This window comes from Hemitrygon akajei, chromosome 11, assembly GCF_048418815.1.
Source record: "Hemitrygon akajei chromosome 11, sHemAka1.3, whole genome shotgun sequence".
NCBI classification, from domain to species: Eukaryota; Metazoa; Chordata; class Chondrichthyes; order Myliobatiformes; family Dasyatidae; genus Hemitrygon; species Hemitrygon akajei.
Window position 1 is genome coordinate 155267792 of NC_133134.1, and position 17607 is coordinate 155285398.

General features: G+C 38.8%; 1 protein-coding gene across 14 annotated transcripts in view; it reads left to right on the forward strand.

Moving 5' to 3' along the window:
• The window catches only part of LOC140736158 (nuclear receptor coactivator 3-like), a 218645-nt gene that overhangs the window by 143640 nt on the left and 57398 nt on the right, over nucleotides 1-17607 (forward strand). For all 14 annotated transcript variants that reach the window (XM_073062009.1, XM_073062023.1, XM_073062010.1 and 11 more), the window contains one exon: nucleotides 6854-6961. In XM_073062009.1, coding sequence (XP_072918110.1) covers nucleotides 6873-6961 — 89 coding nt within the window. In that variant the 5' untranslated portion in view covers nucleotides 6854-6872. The remainder of the gene's footprint in view (nucleotides 1-6853; nucleotides 6962-17607) is intronic.

Consider the following 17607-nt stretch of genomic DNA (forward strand, 5'->3'; position numbering starts at 1 on the left):
TGAGCATATGGGTTTCCTTTGGGTGCTCCAGCTTCCTTACACATTTCAATGAAGTGCAGTTAGGGTTAGTACATTGCAGGCATGCTATATTTGTACCAGAAGCATGGAAAGACTTGGGGCTGCCAAGCCCAATCCTTGCTGAAATTACTTAATGTATGTTTGAGGAGTGTTTGATGGCTCTGGTCCTGTATTTGCAGGTGAATAGAAGAATTGGGGAGGGGGGGGGGGAATCTTATTGAAACCTATCACATATTAAAAAGTCCAGATTGACTGAATGTGGAGAGGATGTAGAGGATGTTTCCTATAATGGATAGTCTAGGACCAGAGGGCATGCCTCAGAATAGAAGGACATACCTTTAGAACAAAGATGAGGAGGAATTCTTTAGCTAGTGGGTGGTGAATCTGTGGAATTCATTGTCACAGACTGTGGAGGGAAAGTTATTGGATATATTTAAAGCAGGGGGTTGATAGGTTCTTTATTAGTCAGGGTGACAAAGGTCAAGGGGAGAAGGCAGGAGAACGGGGTTGAGCAGGATAATAAATCAGCCATGATGGAATGGCCCAATTCTGCTCCTACGTCTTATGGTCTTTTCAATGTACATGTGACAAATAATAACAATGTACATTTAAAAATAATATGTCAAGGATGTGCAAATTCAGTTAACCTATCCTGCTTATCAACACATTTCAACTTTTCAACCAGCTTTTAAACACCTCCAGTTCCCTTCACAGTTGGTAGATGATGTGAGACATTTTTCACATCTTGTTTAATTTTCAAGATTTGTTTCATATTAGTATTTAACTGATTGGATTTGTGCTCATTTCCAAAACCTGACTGTCTCATTGTGTTCTGGATTATTTTAAATATATTAATTTCTATAATATTACCTCTTAACCTTTAAATAGTTCAGCTTAGGATTGGATAATATTTCCTTGTAGGTTCATTCTTTGATCATTCTGCTGCTCTTCTCATCCTTTTGAATGGATGTAGGCCTCTATTGAAGTGTGCAGTTTCAGAAAGATGACTCCGTGTTCGTTTATTCCATTGCTCTTGAAGTATGTTCAGGCATTCTTATATCATTGCTTTTCAACATAACCATGGACAAATGATGGGAACTTTCCTCAATACTATTTCATGGAGTCATAAAGCACAGAAGCAGACTATCTGGCCCATGCTAACCTGTTCTTCTACATAGTCCTATCTTCCTACACTTGGACCACATTCCTCTAAACTCTTCTCATCTAGGGAACTTATCAAAACTTCTCCTAAACATTACATTTGAGCCCACATCCACTGACAGCTTGTTCTATACTCGCACCACATTCTGTGTGAAGTCTTTTCCCCTCATAGATCCCCCTTAAATATTTCACCTTTTACCCTAAATCTATGACCTCTAGTTCTCATCTGACCCAACTTGAGGGGGAAAAGCCTGTATGCATTAATTGTATCAATATCCCTCACAGTTTTGTATACCTCTATAAGATCTCCCCTCATTCACCTGCTGTCTAGCGATAAAGTCTTAACCTATTCAATCTTTCTCTATTACTCATATCTTCAAGTCCCAGCAACATCTTTGTAATTTTTCTCTGCACTCTTTCAAACTTGTTGATATTTCTCCTGTAGGTAAGTTCAGATTCATTTATTTTTAGAGAAGCCTGTGGTTGAGTCCACTAGAGGATCAGCTATTCTGGATTGGATGTTGTGCAATGAACCAGAATTGATTAGAGACCTTCAGGTAAAAGAACCCTTAGGGGCAAGTGATCTCATAATATGATCAAATTCACTCTGAGGTTTGAGGAGGAGAAGCTACAGTCAGATGTATCAGTAATACAGTGGAGTAAAGGGAATCACAGAGGCTTGAGAGAGGAGTTGGCCAGAATTCATTGGAAAAAAATATTGACAGGGATGATGGCAGAGCAGCAATGGCTGGAATTTCTGGAAGTAACTTGGAAAGGCACAAGATATACACATCCCAAAGAGGAAGAAGTATTCTCAATGAAAGATGACACAACTATGGCTAACAAGAAAAGTCAAAGCCAATGTAAAAGCCAAAGAGAGGGCATATAATAGAGCAAAATTTAGTGAGAAGTTAATTGGGAAGCTTATAAAAATCAACAGAAGTAAACTTAAAAAAAAAAGGTCACTAAGAAGGTAAAGATGGAATACGAAAGTAAGCTAGCAAATAATATTAAAGAGGTTACCAAAAGTTTCTTCAGGTACATAAAGTGTAAAAGAGAGGTGAGAGTCGATATCAGACTGCTGGAAAATGATGCTGGGAAAGTAGTAATGGGGGACAAGGAAATTGCGGATGAACTGAATAAGTATTTTGTATCAGTCTTCACTGTGGAAGACACTAGCAGTATGGTAGAAATTCCAGGTATCGGGGTCACAAAGTGTGTGAAGTTACCATAACTAGAGAGAAGGTTCTTGGAAAATTGAAAGGTCTGAAGGTAGTTAAGTCACCTGGACCAAATAGGTTCTGGAAGAGGTGGCTGAAGAGATTGTGGAGGCATTAGTAATGAACTTTCAAGAATCACTAGATTCTGGAATGACTCTGGAAGACTGGAAAATTGCAAATGTCAGTCCAAGAAGGGAGAAAGGAAACTATAGGCCAGTTAGTCTGTCCTCAATGGTTAGAAAGATGTTGGAGTCAATTATTAAGGATGAGATCTCAGGATATTTGGAGGAACATGATAAACTAGGCTGTAGTCAGCATGGTTTCCTCAAGGGAAAATCTTGCCTGACAAACCTGCTGGAATTCTTTGAAGTAATAACAAGCAGGATAGACAAAAAAGAATCAGTTGATTTGTACTTGGATTTTCAGAAGGCCTTTGACAAAGTGCCACACATGAAGCTGCTTAACAAGCTACGAGCCCATGGTTATTACAGGAAAGATTCTAGCATGGATTCTAGTGGCTGATTGGCAAGAGGCAAAGAGCGGGAAGAAAGGGAGCCTTTTGGCTGCTGGTGACTTGTGGTGTTCCACAGAGGTCTGTGTGGGATCGCTTCTGTTTATGTTATATAGCAGTGATTTGGATGATGGAATTGATGGCTTTGTTGCAAAGTTTGCAGACGATATGAAAATATGTGGAGGTGCAGGTAGTTTTGAGGAAGTAGAGAGGTCACAGAAGGACTTGGACAGATTAGGAGAATGGACAAAGAAATGGCAGATGAAATACAGTGTCAGGAAGTGTATGGTCATGCACTTTGGTAGAAGAAATGAAAGGACTGACTATTTTCTAAATGGAGAGAAAATACAAAAAAACTGAGGTGCAAAGGGATTTGGGAGTCCTTGTGCAGGATTCCCTAAAGGTTAATTTGCAGGTGGAGTCTGTGGTGAGAAAGGCAAATGCAATGTTAGCACCATTCATTTCAAGAGGACTAGAATATAAAAGCAAGGATATAATGTTGAGGTTTTATAAAGCACTGTTAAGTCCTCACTTGGAGTAGTGTCAGCAGTTTTGGGCCCCTTATCTTAGAAAGGAAGTGCTGAAGCTGGAGAGAGTTCAGAGGAGGTTCATGAAAGTGATTCCAGGATTGAATGGCTTGTCATGTGAAGAGTTTTGATGGCTCCAGGCCTGTACTTGCTGGAATTCAGAAGAATGAGGGATGACCTAATTGAAACCTGTCAAATCGAGAAGGGCCTTGATAGAGTGGATGTGGAGAGGATGTTTCCTATGGTGGGACAGTCTGAGGCCAGAGCACACTATTTCTCAAAATAGAGAAATGTCCTTTTAGAATAGAGATGAATAGGAAATATTTTAGCCTGAGAGTAGTGAATCTGTGGAATTCTTTGCCATAGGCAGTTGTGGAGGCCAAGTCTTTACATATATTTAAGGCAAAAGTCGATAGATTCTTGATTGGTCAGGGTGTGAGGGGATTTGGGAAGAAAGCAGGAGACTGGGGCTGATAGGAAAATTGGATCAGCCATAATGAAATTGGGGAGCAGACTCGATGAGCCAAATGGCCTAATTCTGCTCCTAAATCTTATGGTCTTGTGTACATCAGAATAGAGTAAACTGTGTCATTTTGTTAACAACCAACACAAATTAAGGATAACCTTCCTCACTCAGTTTCAAGCTACAGGGATTGTTATTGGTTATCATCAATACTGACAATTTAAATGATAATGTGATAAACTAGATTAGTAAATTTGCTGATGACACTAAGACTGGAACTGAACACAATACTAGAAATTTAACCTCACCAACTCCTTGTACAATTTCAACATAACATTCCAACACCTGTACTAAATGCCCTGATGATTTATAAAGGCTTGTGTCCTGAAAACTCTTTACAACCCAATCTATCTGTGATGCTACTTCTAAGGAATGATGTTCTGTTTTCAATGAAATTTATGGATCTGTATTCTTGGGGCCCTTTCTAAGGTACATTTCAGTGTCTTGCCATTTGGTGTGTGTTACCATGGCTTGTCCTCTTATAGTGCAACATCTCATTTGTTCACATTTGCCATTTTTCAGCCCATTTTCCCAGCAGGTCAAGATCACACTGCAAGCTTTGATAGCTTTTCTCACTGTCTGCTATGCCCCCAGTCTTGGTGTCATCTGCAAGTTTACTGATCCAGTTATCTCATTATCATCTAACTTGTTAATTTAGATGATAAACAATAATGTACCCAGTACTGATCCCTGCAGTACACCACTTGTCATTGGCCTCCAGTCAGATAGACTAGAAACCATATTTTTGTTCCAATATCTAATGCTTAAAAGTTGCTTACATAAAATTCAAATTGCCATTTAATTGGCTGCAAAGCAGATTCAAAGTCCGCTGTAAAACATACTATATTTGCAGCTCTTACTGCACATTTTGTATCGGTACTGTTTGCAATGTTGATGCATTTACAATTCATTACTTCATCCAGGACACTTATGTAAATAAGAAATATCAAAAGTCCAAGCATTGACCTTTGTAGTATTCCACATCACCACCTCTCTCCTGGCCTGAAAATAGGTACCTCTTCAATTCCTTTTTCTATTGATCAGATGTTTTTTTGTTTGAATTCCACATAATCTTTGACATAGGACTTCATTTTTCTTTAATGCTAAAATAAGCTATATCATCTATGTAATGTTAACATTCTCAAAGAAATGAAGGAGGTTCATTGTGCAAGAACTTTCCTCTTAACTCCATGCTGTTACTTATTAAGCTTTTATTGTATAAACACTTGAGTTACTTTTTAAACTAATGCTACACAAGTACACCTCCAACCTATACTGCATAGTAGTCTATTACTTAACAGTTTTAACGTAATAGATGTATGTCTAGTTGGATGAAATCTTTGAATATTATATATAGTATTACATACACACGGTAAGCTCAGTCAAACCTAAGATTGCTCATTTTCCTTTGCTGTTTTAGCAATCTTTTTCTAAGATTTTTTAAATATATGAATTAAATTGTGTAGACATTAGTCAAAAAATGCTAGTTAATTGATTTTAAGTTAGCTGTGTATAGAATCTGACTTTTGGTTTCAGTTGGTTAAATGTATCTGTCAGTCTGATAGGTGGAAAATCTTCAACTTCCGCCCCTTGTTTACAGGAAGTTCTACTTAACCATCATTGGGTTCCCTCCCAGTAAAATGAAGGAAAGTAACAGTTTCCAGCAAATTGGGGGGGAGGCAGTGGGGGGGGAACTGAAATTAACCCTAAGTTGAGTTTGTAAAATCTGGTTAATGCACTAATGTCTATTAAAAGAACAGTTTGAATAGTGAGAAAATGAAATGGTTCTTTAATGTGGTGCTGGTATAGATTGTAGTGAGTTGCCATTGACTTGTTCAGCTGACCTTGGTGGTTGCTGGAAATGAAAGTAGATCTTGAGACTTATAAAACAAAATCATCTTAAAGCCAGATTCAACTCCCAACATTTCTGTTTAAGCACCATGTGTGCACTTACTCCTTTGAAAGTCTGTAAATGAGAAACGGGTGATAAGCTGCGATGGCTTCTGAAAGAACAGTAACTAAGCCTTTGCAGATGGTGTCCGGTGTTGAAGTTTTGCATTGTTGCAGAATGCTTCAGCCACTGGGTCAACGGGTGGTTCAAAAAACACTGATAATTCTGACTTTTGGAAACCTCGGAACAACAAAAATGACAATTCAACAGGTTTGTTTACCTTCAGTGGTTTCTTATAATGCACGAGCACTTGCTGTTGATGTGAAGTTATCCTGACATTACAGAAATGTCAAATATACAGTATAAAGTAGCTGTTAGGAATAGGATTAACCCTTGAATAAATGCAGAGGGAACTTCCCACTGTAGTCTCATGCTATGAAGAGCCTCCAACCATGAATTCAGACATTTTAAGGTACCAGGAAATTCTGTGTAGTTAAATTAAATATGTATACTGCACACAGAGAAACACACACGCGCGCGTGCGCGCACAGACACAGAGACACTTCATAGAAAAGTATCATTGGTTCTAGTATTAAGTTGATTACTCATGGGTATTTCACATGCCATGTCAGGTTAGTTTATGCAAATGAGTTAACAATTGGAACAAAGTAAGTAATTTCTAATGTCAGTGAACTATTTTAAAATTGAAAGGAAATGCGATTCATCTGTAGGACAAATGGAAATTGACGTGCTAACTTTCTGCAAACATTTCAGTTGAAGCTACTTGTGGTTATGATTCTATGGTATTAATTTTTGATTAATATTAATCACGCTGGAAGACAAGATACCAACACCATGTTGCTGTTTATTTGAATTGACATAGTAAGGTGTGAATGTTTATTTTAAAAGCTGTTCATTTAGAGATTCTTCAAATCATTGACCTGTTTTGAAAAGGAAATAATAGCTAATATAAACCTTTACTAATTCAATTCTGTTTCACAGTTGCTGATATGTGTTTAAAATGAGTGGACCTGGAGAAAACACTTTGGATCCCGTGAATTCTGATTCAAGGAAACGGAAACTTTCCTCTTTTGATGCTCAGGGTTCAAGGTATGTGAAGAGCTAAAGTTAGAAATTAATTTTGTTGAAAGGCAGTGACAGCTTTACGTTCAGGGATGTAATGAGTGTAATGAGAACTTTGAATGTGTAGTTTCTCTCTTTGAAGACACCAACAGAAAATATGTGGTGTAGCCCATTAGTACAACACAGTAAGAACTTCACTGCACCTCAGACCCAGTAGGACCTGAATTTGAAAAAGGTGTGTCCCATTTAGAGGTGTTCTGTGATTGATTTGTTTTCATGTTTCACAGTTGTTTTGCATTGATCAGTTTTGAAAAGGATTATTTTTCTCTTATTTTCTCACTGTAGGATGGTGGCTATTAGATTACCTTAGATCATAAGTTTTATGAAAATCTGTAAATTTTAGCTCAGTAGTACAACATAGCAATTATGTCACTTTTCTCCACAAAGCTAGTACTTCTGAATTTAAACCAAGGCATAAGAAATTGTTTAATAATTATGATCAAGATTAAATCATGTTTTAATTAGCACTTCAGTAAAATTACAGGTGATAATTGTCAGCAAGAATGTAATTGATTGTCTTTTCACAAATTTGAAATGATACTGAATGCCACCTATGAATGTACTGTACAATATTTCTCTTCGAGAATACTTTACAATGCGGTAGCAATTGTGCACAAACCTGTAGTAGTATTCAGTGTTAACTTGTTTTTCACTCAATCTCCATTCAATATTTCAGTACAGTCAGCACTCCTTATCTGCGGGTTCCACATGCGCAGATTCAACCAAGCGCGGATCAGGAAAACCCGGAAGTTCTCTCTCCAGCACTCATTGTTTGAGCATGTGCAGACTATTTTTTCATGTCATTATTCCCTAAACAATACAGAATAACAACTATTTACATAGCATTTACATTATATTAGGTATTATAAGTAATCTAGAGATGATTTTAAAGTACAGGCAGTCCCTGGGTTATGAACGAGTTCCGTTCCTGAGTCTGTTTTTAAGTCAGATTTGAAGTTGGAACAGGTACAACTGGTATTATTTAGCGTCAGTTAGTCAAAAGTTTGTCTTAGTATATAGTATATATTTTACCTTTCTGTGCATATAAAACACTTAAGAAACATAAGTATTTCAATAATTAAACCACTGCATAGCTTAGTAATAATTGTAGCTTTCATCAGGGCAGGACCTTTCACATGCTCCATTAGAATTGTTCTGATCGTTGACCAACTGTAGCCTAACGCTTTTCCAATGACTGATGGTGTTTCACCTCTTTCCGATCGCTTTATTACTTCCACTTTATTTTCAATCGTGATGGTGATTATTTTTGTGAACAGAAACACTGTGGATTCAGAGTTGCGTGGGTCCTAATGTCCACGACACTGAGACAGATTAAATAAGGTCTGGGGTTCTGCTGGGTCCTAAAGAGCACTGCACTGAGACAGGTTAAATAAGGGATTTGAGCATCCACGCTTTTTGGTATCCGTGGGAGGTCCTGGATCCAATCCCCCGCGGATTAAAAACATCTTGGATATATTGAGTACGATCAAACAGAAAACTGCTGAAGCACTTAGGAGATCAGGTTGCATATGTGGAGGGAGAAGCAGGTCAATGAGAAAACTAGCAGAAAGGCAGAGGGGTCAAGAGAACAGGAAGAATGTCATGAATGTTCATGATTGGGATTGGCAACAACATCTCCTCCACAATCTCCATCAGCACAGGTGCACCACAGGGCTGTGTGCTTAGCCCCCTGCTCTACTCGCTTCACACCTCTGACTGTGTAGCTAAGCACAGCTCCAACACCATATACAAGTTGGCCAGTGACACCACTGTTGTGGGCCATGTCAAAGGTGGCGATGAATCAGCATACAGGAGAGAGACTGAAAATTTGGCTGAGTGGTGTCATAACAATAACCTCTCACTCAATGTCAGCAAGACCAAGGAACTGATTGTAGACTTCAGGAGAGGAAAACCAGAGGTCCATGAACCAGTCCTCACTGGAGAATTAGAGGTGGAGAGGGTTAGTAACTTTAAATTCCCAAGTATTACTTTTTCAGAAGACCTGTCTTGGACTCGGTATGTAAACATAATTGCAAAGAGAGGACTGCAGTGCCATGATTCAATGCACTATCTTTTGTAGGGTTTTCCATTCAAAGGCATTGGTGTTTCCATACCAAGCTGTGATGCAGCCAGTCAGTAAATTTTCCACTACACATCTATAGAATTTTGTCATTTTTTCCGACATCATAGGTAAATCCCTCCCAACCATTGAGCACATCTAAATGAAACACTGTCATAAGAAAGCAGCATCCATCATCAGAAATCCTCACCACCCAGGTAATGCTCTTTTCTTGCGGCTGCCATCAGGGAGAAGGTACAAGAGCCTCAGGACTCGTGTCACCAGGTTCAAGAACAGTTACAGAAAAGCCTCAATATCAGGCTTTTGAACAAAATGATATAACTACACTCACTGGCCCAACTGTTAAGTTGATCTCACTTTAAGGGCTCTTTATCTTGTTATTTCATGTTTTTGTTATTTAATGCTATTTGTTTATATTAGCGTTTGCACAGTTTGTTGTCTTCTGGTTGATCTTTCATTGATCCTGTAAGAGTTACTATTCTATAGGTTTGCTGAGTTTGCCTGCAGAAAAATGAATCTCAGGGTTGTATGTGGTGACATAGTACTCTATAATAAAATTTACTTTGAAATTTGAAGGGTGCATTGCAAAGTTGAACTATTTTTCTTTAATTCTGAGAGGAAAAGTAATATAGGTACAATCTGAAGCTGAAGTATCCAGAGGCATCTGTGAAGAGATGGAGCTAGTTTTCTGAAAATGTTGAATTCAATTATCAGGTTTACGGACTTGCAGTTTGCCCCAGTGGATAGATGAGGTGGTTATTCCTTAAGTTCATGTTGAGTATCATTGTAACAACATAGGAAACTAAGGACAGTGGGAATGAGATAAAGAATAAAGAGATGGATAATGGAAGCTCAAACTAAACAAAAGTGCTCTGCAGAGCAGTCACCTAATCTGCATTTGATTTCTTCTATGCAGAGGAGATCACTTCATGAGCACCCAGTGCCAACACTGAATTGGAAGGAGTACTTAAAGGAATTAGCTGTTCTTCATAAAAAGAGAAAATCTGCAGTTACTGGAAATCTGAGCAACACAAACAAAATTCTGGAGGAACTCAGCAGACCAGGCAGCATCTAGGAAAAGAGTACTGTTGATGTTTCAGGCCAAACTCCAGCCCTGCTGAAGGTTTCGGCCCAAAACGTTGACTGTACAATTTTTGTAGATGATGCCTGGCCTGCATTTTATGTGTGTAGCTGTTCTTCATGCCTCCTTGTTTTTCTGCACTCCTGTGTTCACTTCCCTCCCCTCCTAGCTATGGAAGGAAGGGTTCTGTCTGTTTTTCTTGCAGTCCACCTGTGTCAACATTAAGTACATCATTATCTATGATATCTGTCACTGTATGAAATTTCAGCATCAGACTTGCCTTCCCTTTCCCTCATTTCTCAGTGTTCTGAAGCATTGATTTCTCTTTGACTCCCTGACTTTCTCACCCGCTTCCATCAGCTGCTCCCTTGTTCTAAGCACTTTTGCATGGAACCGTGGGTGATACAGCACCTTCCCTTCACCCTCCCCACAATCTCTGCAGGTAAAGCAGCAACTCAGTTGCATTTACAATTTGGTGTATTACATTCAGTTTTCTCTGTGACCACTTTGACTATTTAGAGTTTCTAGGCAATGATTCAAATATGATGACAGAATATAGTATTAATGGTAAGACTTGGCAGTGTGGAGGATCAGAGGGATCTTGGGCGCCTAGTCCATAGGACACTCAAAGCAGCTGCGCAGGTCGACTCTGTGGTTAAGAAGATGTATGGTGTATTGGCCTTCATCAATTGTTGAATTGAATTTAGGAGCAGAGAGGTAATGTTGCAGCTACCTAGGACCCTGGTCAGACCCCACTTGGAGTACTGTGCTCAGTTCTGGTCGCCTCACTACAGTAAGGATGTGGAAGCCATAGAAAGGGTGCAGAGGAGATTTACAAGGATGTTGACTAGATTGGGGAGCATGCCTTATGAGAATAGTTTGAGTGAACTCAGTCTTTTCTCCTTAGAGCAAAGGAGGATGAGAGTTGACCTGATAGAGGTGTGTAAGATGATGAGAGGCATTGTTCATGTGGATAGTCAGAGGCTTTTCTCCAGGGCTGAAATAGTTACCACAAGAGGACACAGGTTTCAGGTGCTGGGGAGTAGATACAGAGGAAATGTCAGGGGTAAGTTTTTTACTCAGAGAGTGGTGAGTGTGTGGAATGGTCTGCCGGCAACAGTGTGGAGGCAGATACGATAGGATCTTTTAAGAGACTTTTAGATAGGTACATGGAACTTAGAAAAATAGAGGGCTTTGGGTAAGCCTAGTAATTTCTAAGGTAGGGACATGTTCGGCACAATTTTGTGGGCCGAAGGGCCAGTATTGTGCTGTAGGTTTTCTATGTTTCTAAACCTTCCAGCTGCCTGCCAAGTTGAATTTTAATCTTACCTCCTATTTTGTCATTGATCTCCCACACTTGGAACAGCACTTCAGAAAGTAGTGGATACAACCCAGTCCATCACAGGAAAAGCCCTCCCCAGCATTGATGCCCATCATAGGAAAGCAGCATCCATCACCTAGGGCCCCACCATCCAGCCCACGTTCTCTTCTGCTGCCACCATTAGGAAAGAGGTACAGGAGCCTCAGGACCCACACCACCTAGTTCAAGAACAGTTATTATCTTTCAACCATTAGTCACCTGAACCATTGTGAATATAACTTCACTCATCACGAAACTGAGCTGATACCACAACTTACGGACTCATTTTCAATGACTCTAGAACTAGCCATCAATATTATTTATTTATTTGTTTGGGTTGTTTGTAATTGTGCAGTTCGTCGTCTTTCACACATAGTTTGTCCGTCTTTGTGTGTGGTTTTTCATTCTATTGTATTTCTTTGCATCTACTGCAAATGCCTGCAATAAAATGGATGTCAGAGTAGTTTATGATGACATATACATAATTTGATAATAAGTTTACTTTGAACTGTGAATTTAATTTTCCATATAATGGAAAATATACGGAAAAAATCCAGATAATGGAACTTGATAATGGTTTTAACCATTTCAGACAATCACCTTTTTTCTCCATGGAGGATGGTGGATACAGGTGTTCCCCCTTTACAAAGGTAGAGCGTTCCTATGAAACCTTTCTTACGCCAAAATGGCGTAAAGCGAAGAACCATTAATTTATTTGGGAAAAATGTTCTTAAAAGCGAAAATCCTCTTTGTAGTGCAAAAACAGGTTACTAATGTAGGTCTTTTGTAAAAGTGAAGTGGCATAAAGCGAACATTCGTAAAGCAGGGGACACCTGTATTTCAGTTTAACTCTGTTCGTTTATTTCCTTATCTGTTGCCATTTGAAGTGATTGCTACTCTGGACATTTTGGTCTCTCCATCCCTCCTGTTTTATGCAACTTGAACTGCAAACTTGTGTCTTTGTCACTTTTTTATTCTGATGGGGATGATTAACTTGAAATGTTGACTATCCTCTGCATGAATATTCTGTGACCTACTGAGTGGTTCTGGCATCTTCTGTTTTTGTTTTGGACATTCAGTATTTGACTGTATTTAAGAATAGCATTTCAATGTACTCCTCATAATACAGATGGCAATATATTTAACCCTGTTTGCATAACTGTAGGCGCATATCAAAAGATAATTACTTTTTAAAGAATAGTATCCAGAACATGTCAAGATTCACCAGCCAGTATCTTCAAAATTGTTAAAGCATTTAACATACCTATTGAGCTTCAATCACCAAAAGATGCTTCATTTTAAGAGCTGCCCTGAAGGCCTGCAAATGTGCGCAGTTAGCTGCAGCACTCAATACAAATTAATTCAATCTTTATGGTTAACCAGATTTGTGGGTGGAGTCAGCTTTTAGTGCAACAAATTACGGAAACTCAATTTGCCTTTGGCGTAATTTCCACTTGAATTTCCATGATCTATTTTACTGGTTTGATGAATGTCATACAAGTCGCACTGAAAACAAAATCCATTGCAATCTATTGGAAACCCCAGGCTAGTAATGTTTAGTTCACATGGGTTTGGAAGTGAGTTTGGCAATTATTTAAACAGATGAAATTGGACGTTTATTGGCTAGTAAGTTAAATTAAAATATTTCAATTTTGCAGACCTTGTGCAACAAAAAAAAACTTTATATATATTGTATATGGGATAAAAGCTTGCATACACTTTTCATGTTCCTTTCAAAATGTCTCCAAGACCTGTATAGCCAAAGAAGCGTAGTCATTGTAATAAAGGAAATTTGGGTGGATTTCCTTTTGCATCTATCAATAGAAATGTTTGTAAAATTCAAGTATTTAAACACTATGCAGTAAACACTTCGATTTTCAACATGAATATTGAAGCACTTGTAATTCTTACTTTGTTTACATTCTCATTGAGAGCAGCTTGATATGTTCCGAAACTAATGAGGTTGCATTCATTTTGATTGCCAATTGCTAGTTGATTTATTTGGGGAAACTCACTTGAGTAAGCAATGCCTCTTTAAATTAGCTCCCTGAAGATGCTGAACTGTATGTAGGGTTTGAAACTCTGAATTTCACCATTCCCAAAATATTGATAATTTTAGATATCATTAATTTTACATATATAACACGGGCTTGAGATTCCAATAAAGCATCTTACTTATGAATGTATTTGACGGAACTTGCCCAAACATGTAGTAATCTGCTCAACAGATGTCTTGGCACAAACAATATGCTTTTTGAGACTTTCATCAAACATGATTGAGTTTTAAATTGGATTCTTCCTCTGTGAATTTTAAATGCATCATTCTGTAACTAGCTCAAACTAGTAATGTGCTGCCACCTGTAGGGAGATCTGCAGTACTGCCACAGGAGTTTTTTTGGTCACAATAAACTCTTTCTAAATATTAGAAAACTTGGCTGTATCACCTGGAATTGTAAATTATGTTATTTTAAATGTGCATGTTTACATTGCATAATTGTATTTCAATTTCATTTGACTGTACTGCTTTGTGCTTAAGAAGCAATTGAGGTTCAGAATTTTTAAAAAATCTTTTTTAAAGATACAGCACAGAAACAGACCCTTCTGGCCCAGCAGTTTATGCTGCCCAATAACACCCATGTGACCATTTAATCTATTAGCCCATACTTCTTTGGAATGTAGGAGGAAACGGCACCTGGATGAAACCCACACAGTCACAGGGAGAGTGTACAATCTCATTGTAGACAGTGGTGGAAAATGTATTCAGAGATATAGAAATCAGAAGTCTGTGTATATTGATCTGCATAACAATTTCATTTTTCAAATTCCAAATGATAAAATCTAAACAAGGAACTTGCAGAAAATAATTGTAAATTAGGAATTTTAATATTTCAACATAAATGTTTATAAGATTATTACTTCCATAAACTGTGGAGTTGAGTAAGAGCTGTCAATTTTGATCTTATGTACACTTCGGTGTATTAGGTGGATGAAGTCAAGATTTCCTTTAACTTAAGAACAAAGGACAGAAAAATGGCTGATAGAGCCTATGCCTCACATCTGTAGTGACTTGGGTCCAATCCTGACCTGGGATGCCATCTGTGTGGAATTTGCGTGTTTTCACTGTGACACTATAGGTTTGCTCCGGTTTCCACCCACATCTTAATGATATGTGGGTTGGTAAGTTAATTTGCAGCTTAAAATTGCCTGTATCATGTAGGCGAATTGTGGAATCGAATGAGTGGATGGGAATGGTGGAGAATAAAATGGGAGTGCTGTAGAATTGTAAAATAATTAGTGATTATGCTCAGTACAAACCTGCCGAACTGAAGGACGGGTTTCTGATCTGCAAGACTCTGATATTTGGCTGGAGCTGCATGCTCAGCAGTTTTCTGGCGAGGCGGAGCAGGGCACGAACTGCAACTTGCAATGTTGTGGCGTGATAGGAAGTTAGAGGGGAGTGGGGTTGGGAGATGTGGAGGACCAGTCACATATGCATTCAGTTTATATGGCCATCTTACCAAACTCCCCCACCTTGGATGCCAAAGTGAATTGATTTCCATGTTACGTATAGTCACAGACCATTGTGACGCAAAAGTTTTTATGCCGCAGAATTCACACCATGTACATATGCAGTAATTTTTTTTGCCTGATTGAAGCATTGTGAGACATGCACTGATTTTAGCACTGTTCAGCAAACTAGAGAGCAAAATGTTGATATTAATTTTGTTTCTGCCTTCTGACTTGCTCTGCGGTTTACATGTAGTATGAGAGGTAAAAGTTATAATTTCAGTTTCTATCTGAAGACATAATTGAACAGCATGCACGTTGAAGACATTTATGATGGAAAATATCATCTGTTTAAAGGTGAATTGTGTCTGGAAGTGTCGTGGTACACTATGCTAATAGGTAGGACTTTGGGCGATATATAAATAACATGGATAATGTGTGGTCCAATTTCTAAATAAATACCTTTATGATACTAAAAATTCACGGAAAATACTGAGATATTAATAAAATGAAAGAAAAAAAAAAGCCTTTTCCACTGAGGTCAAGTGAGACTGGTACCAGAGGTTATAGGCTAAGGGTGAAAGGTGAAATATTTAAAAGGAACCTGATGAGGGAATCCCTTAGAGGGTGGTTACTTGGGGTACATTTAGTTACTTGTAGAGAACTATTTATAAGTAGACAAGGAAAATCAAGTAAAACCAGTGAGGAAGTCATATGGCATACATTCCTTTCCAGGACATCAGAGATGTCCTCCTTCAAAGAACAGGGTTTCCCTTCCTCTCCACATCTCCTCCATTTCACAGACATCCACGTTCACTCTATCTTTTTGTCACCTTAATAGGGATAGAGTTCCTCTTGTCCTAACCTACCACCACATGGGTCTCTCCATCAAACCCATCATTCTTTGCAACTTCAGCATCTCCAAAGGGATCCTACCCCCAAACACATATTTATCTCTCCCTCCATGATTCCCTTGTCCATTTGTCCCTCCCCACTAATCTCCCTTCAGGCACTTATCCCTGCAAATGGCCGAATTGCTACACCTGTCCATTCACCTCCTCCTTTGCCTCCATTCTTCCAGGTGAGGTAACACTTAACCTGTGAATCTGTTGGGGTTGCCTATGCTGCCGATGTGGCCTCTTCTACATTGGTGAGACCCGTTATAAATAGGGGAGATAGTCAAGTATCTCCACTTCATATTCACAGACCCATTCTGATAAGTTTGTCCATGATGTCTTCTTGTGCTATGATGAGGCCACACTCAAAATGAAGGAGCAACACCTTATATCCTGTTTGGGTAGCCTTCTACTTGATGGTATGAACATCAATTTCTATCCTGATTTAAAGCAAAATTCCTTTCGCCCTTCCCTTTTCTTCTATTTCCCACTCTGGCCCCTTAAGTCTTCCTATCTGCCTATAACCTCCCCCTAGTGCCACTCCTCCTTCCCTTCCCCCGCCACCTTTTTATTCTGGCATCTTTCCCCTTCCGTTCCAGTCCTGAAGAAGGGTCTCAGCCCAAAACGCCAACTGTTTATTCATGTCCATAGATGTTGCTGGACCTGTTGAATTGCTCCAGCATTTTGACGTGGCATCATGGTCTTTATTGCCTAAGGCATAATCAAGTAATGTTCAAAAAGCTGGTTAGGTAGGTCACTCTTGGAATATTGTGTATACTCAGAATATTCACAAGGATATTGCCTGGATTGGGTGGTTTGAGTTATATGAAGAGGTTTAATAAGCTGGGCCTGTTTTCCATGGAGTGAAGGAAGCCAAGAGGTGACGTGATAAAGGTGTATGACATGATGTAAGAGATAATCAGAATCAGGTTTAATATCACTGGCCTCGTCATGAAATTTATTATGTTGCAGCAGCAGTACATTAGAATACATAACAATAACAATTCTAAGTTATAATAAGTGTGTGTGTGTATATATATATATATGACAATACTAAAAATAAGTAGTGCAGAAAGATTGGGGAAAACACCGAGGTAGTGTTCATGGGTTCATTGTTCATTCAGAAATCTGAGGGCGGAGGGGAAGAAGCTGTTCCTGAAAAGTGTGTGTCATCAGTCTCCTGTACTTCTTTCTTGATGGTAGCATATATACATTATGTAGCCTGTGTCTGTTTCCCATGGTATCTAAAACCAGAGGATATAAGTTTAAGGTAATGGAGCAGGTTTAAAGGGGATCTGAGGGTAAGTGTTTCCAGAGTAGTTGGTGTCTGGATTGAGCTGCCAGAGGAGGATGCGGAAGCAGGAACAGTAACAGCGCTTTAAAAGGCACCTGGAAAGGTGCTTGAATCAGTAAGGTTAAGCACGGTTAGTTGGCATTATGGATGGCATGAGAATCGGTATAAATGGCATTTGGTCAAAGGGCAAGTTTCTGTGCTGTACAACTACTACTTCTGTTACAGTTTAGTCAACACTGAGAAATCTTTCAGTGCTACATACACAAATCTTCCAGGCAATATACAAGTAAATTCACTATTTCTGTACTGGCGCACAGGTGTGAAAGAAACTCATTTCCGTGTGATTACTAAATATTGTATTATTATTTCAATATTTCTCTGCCCTTTCAATACAA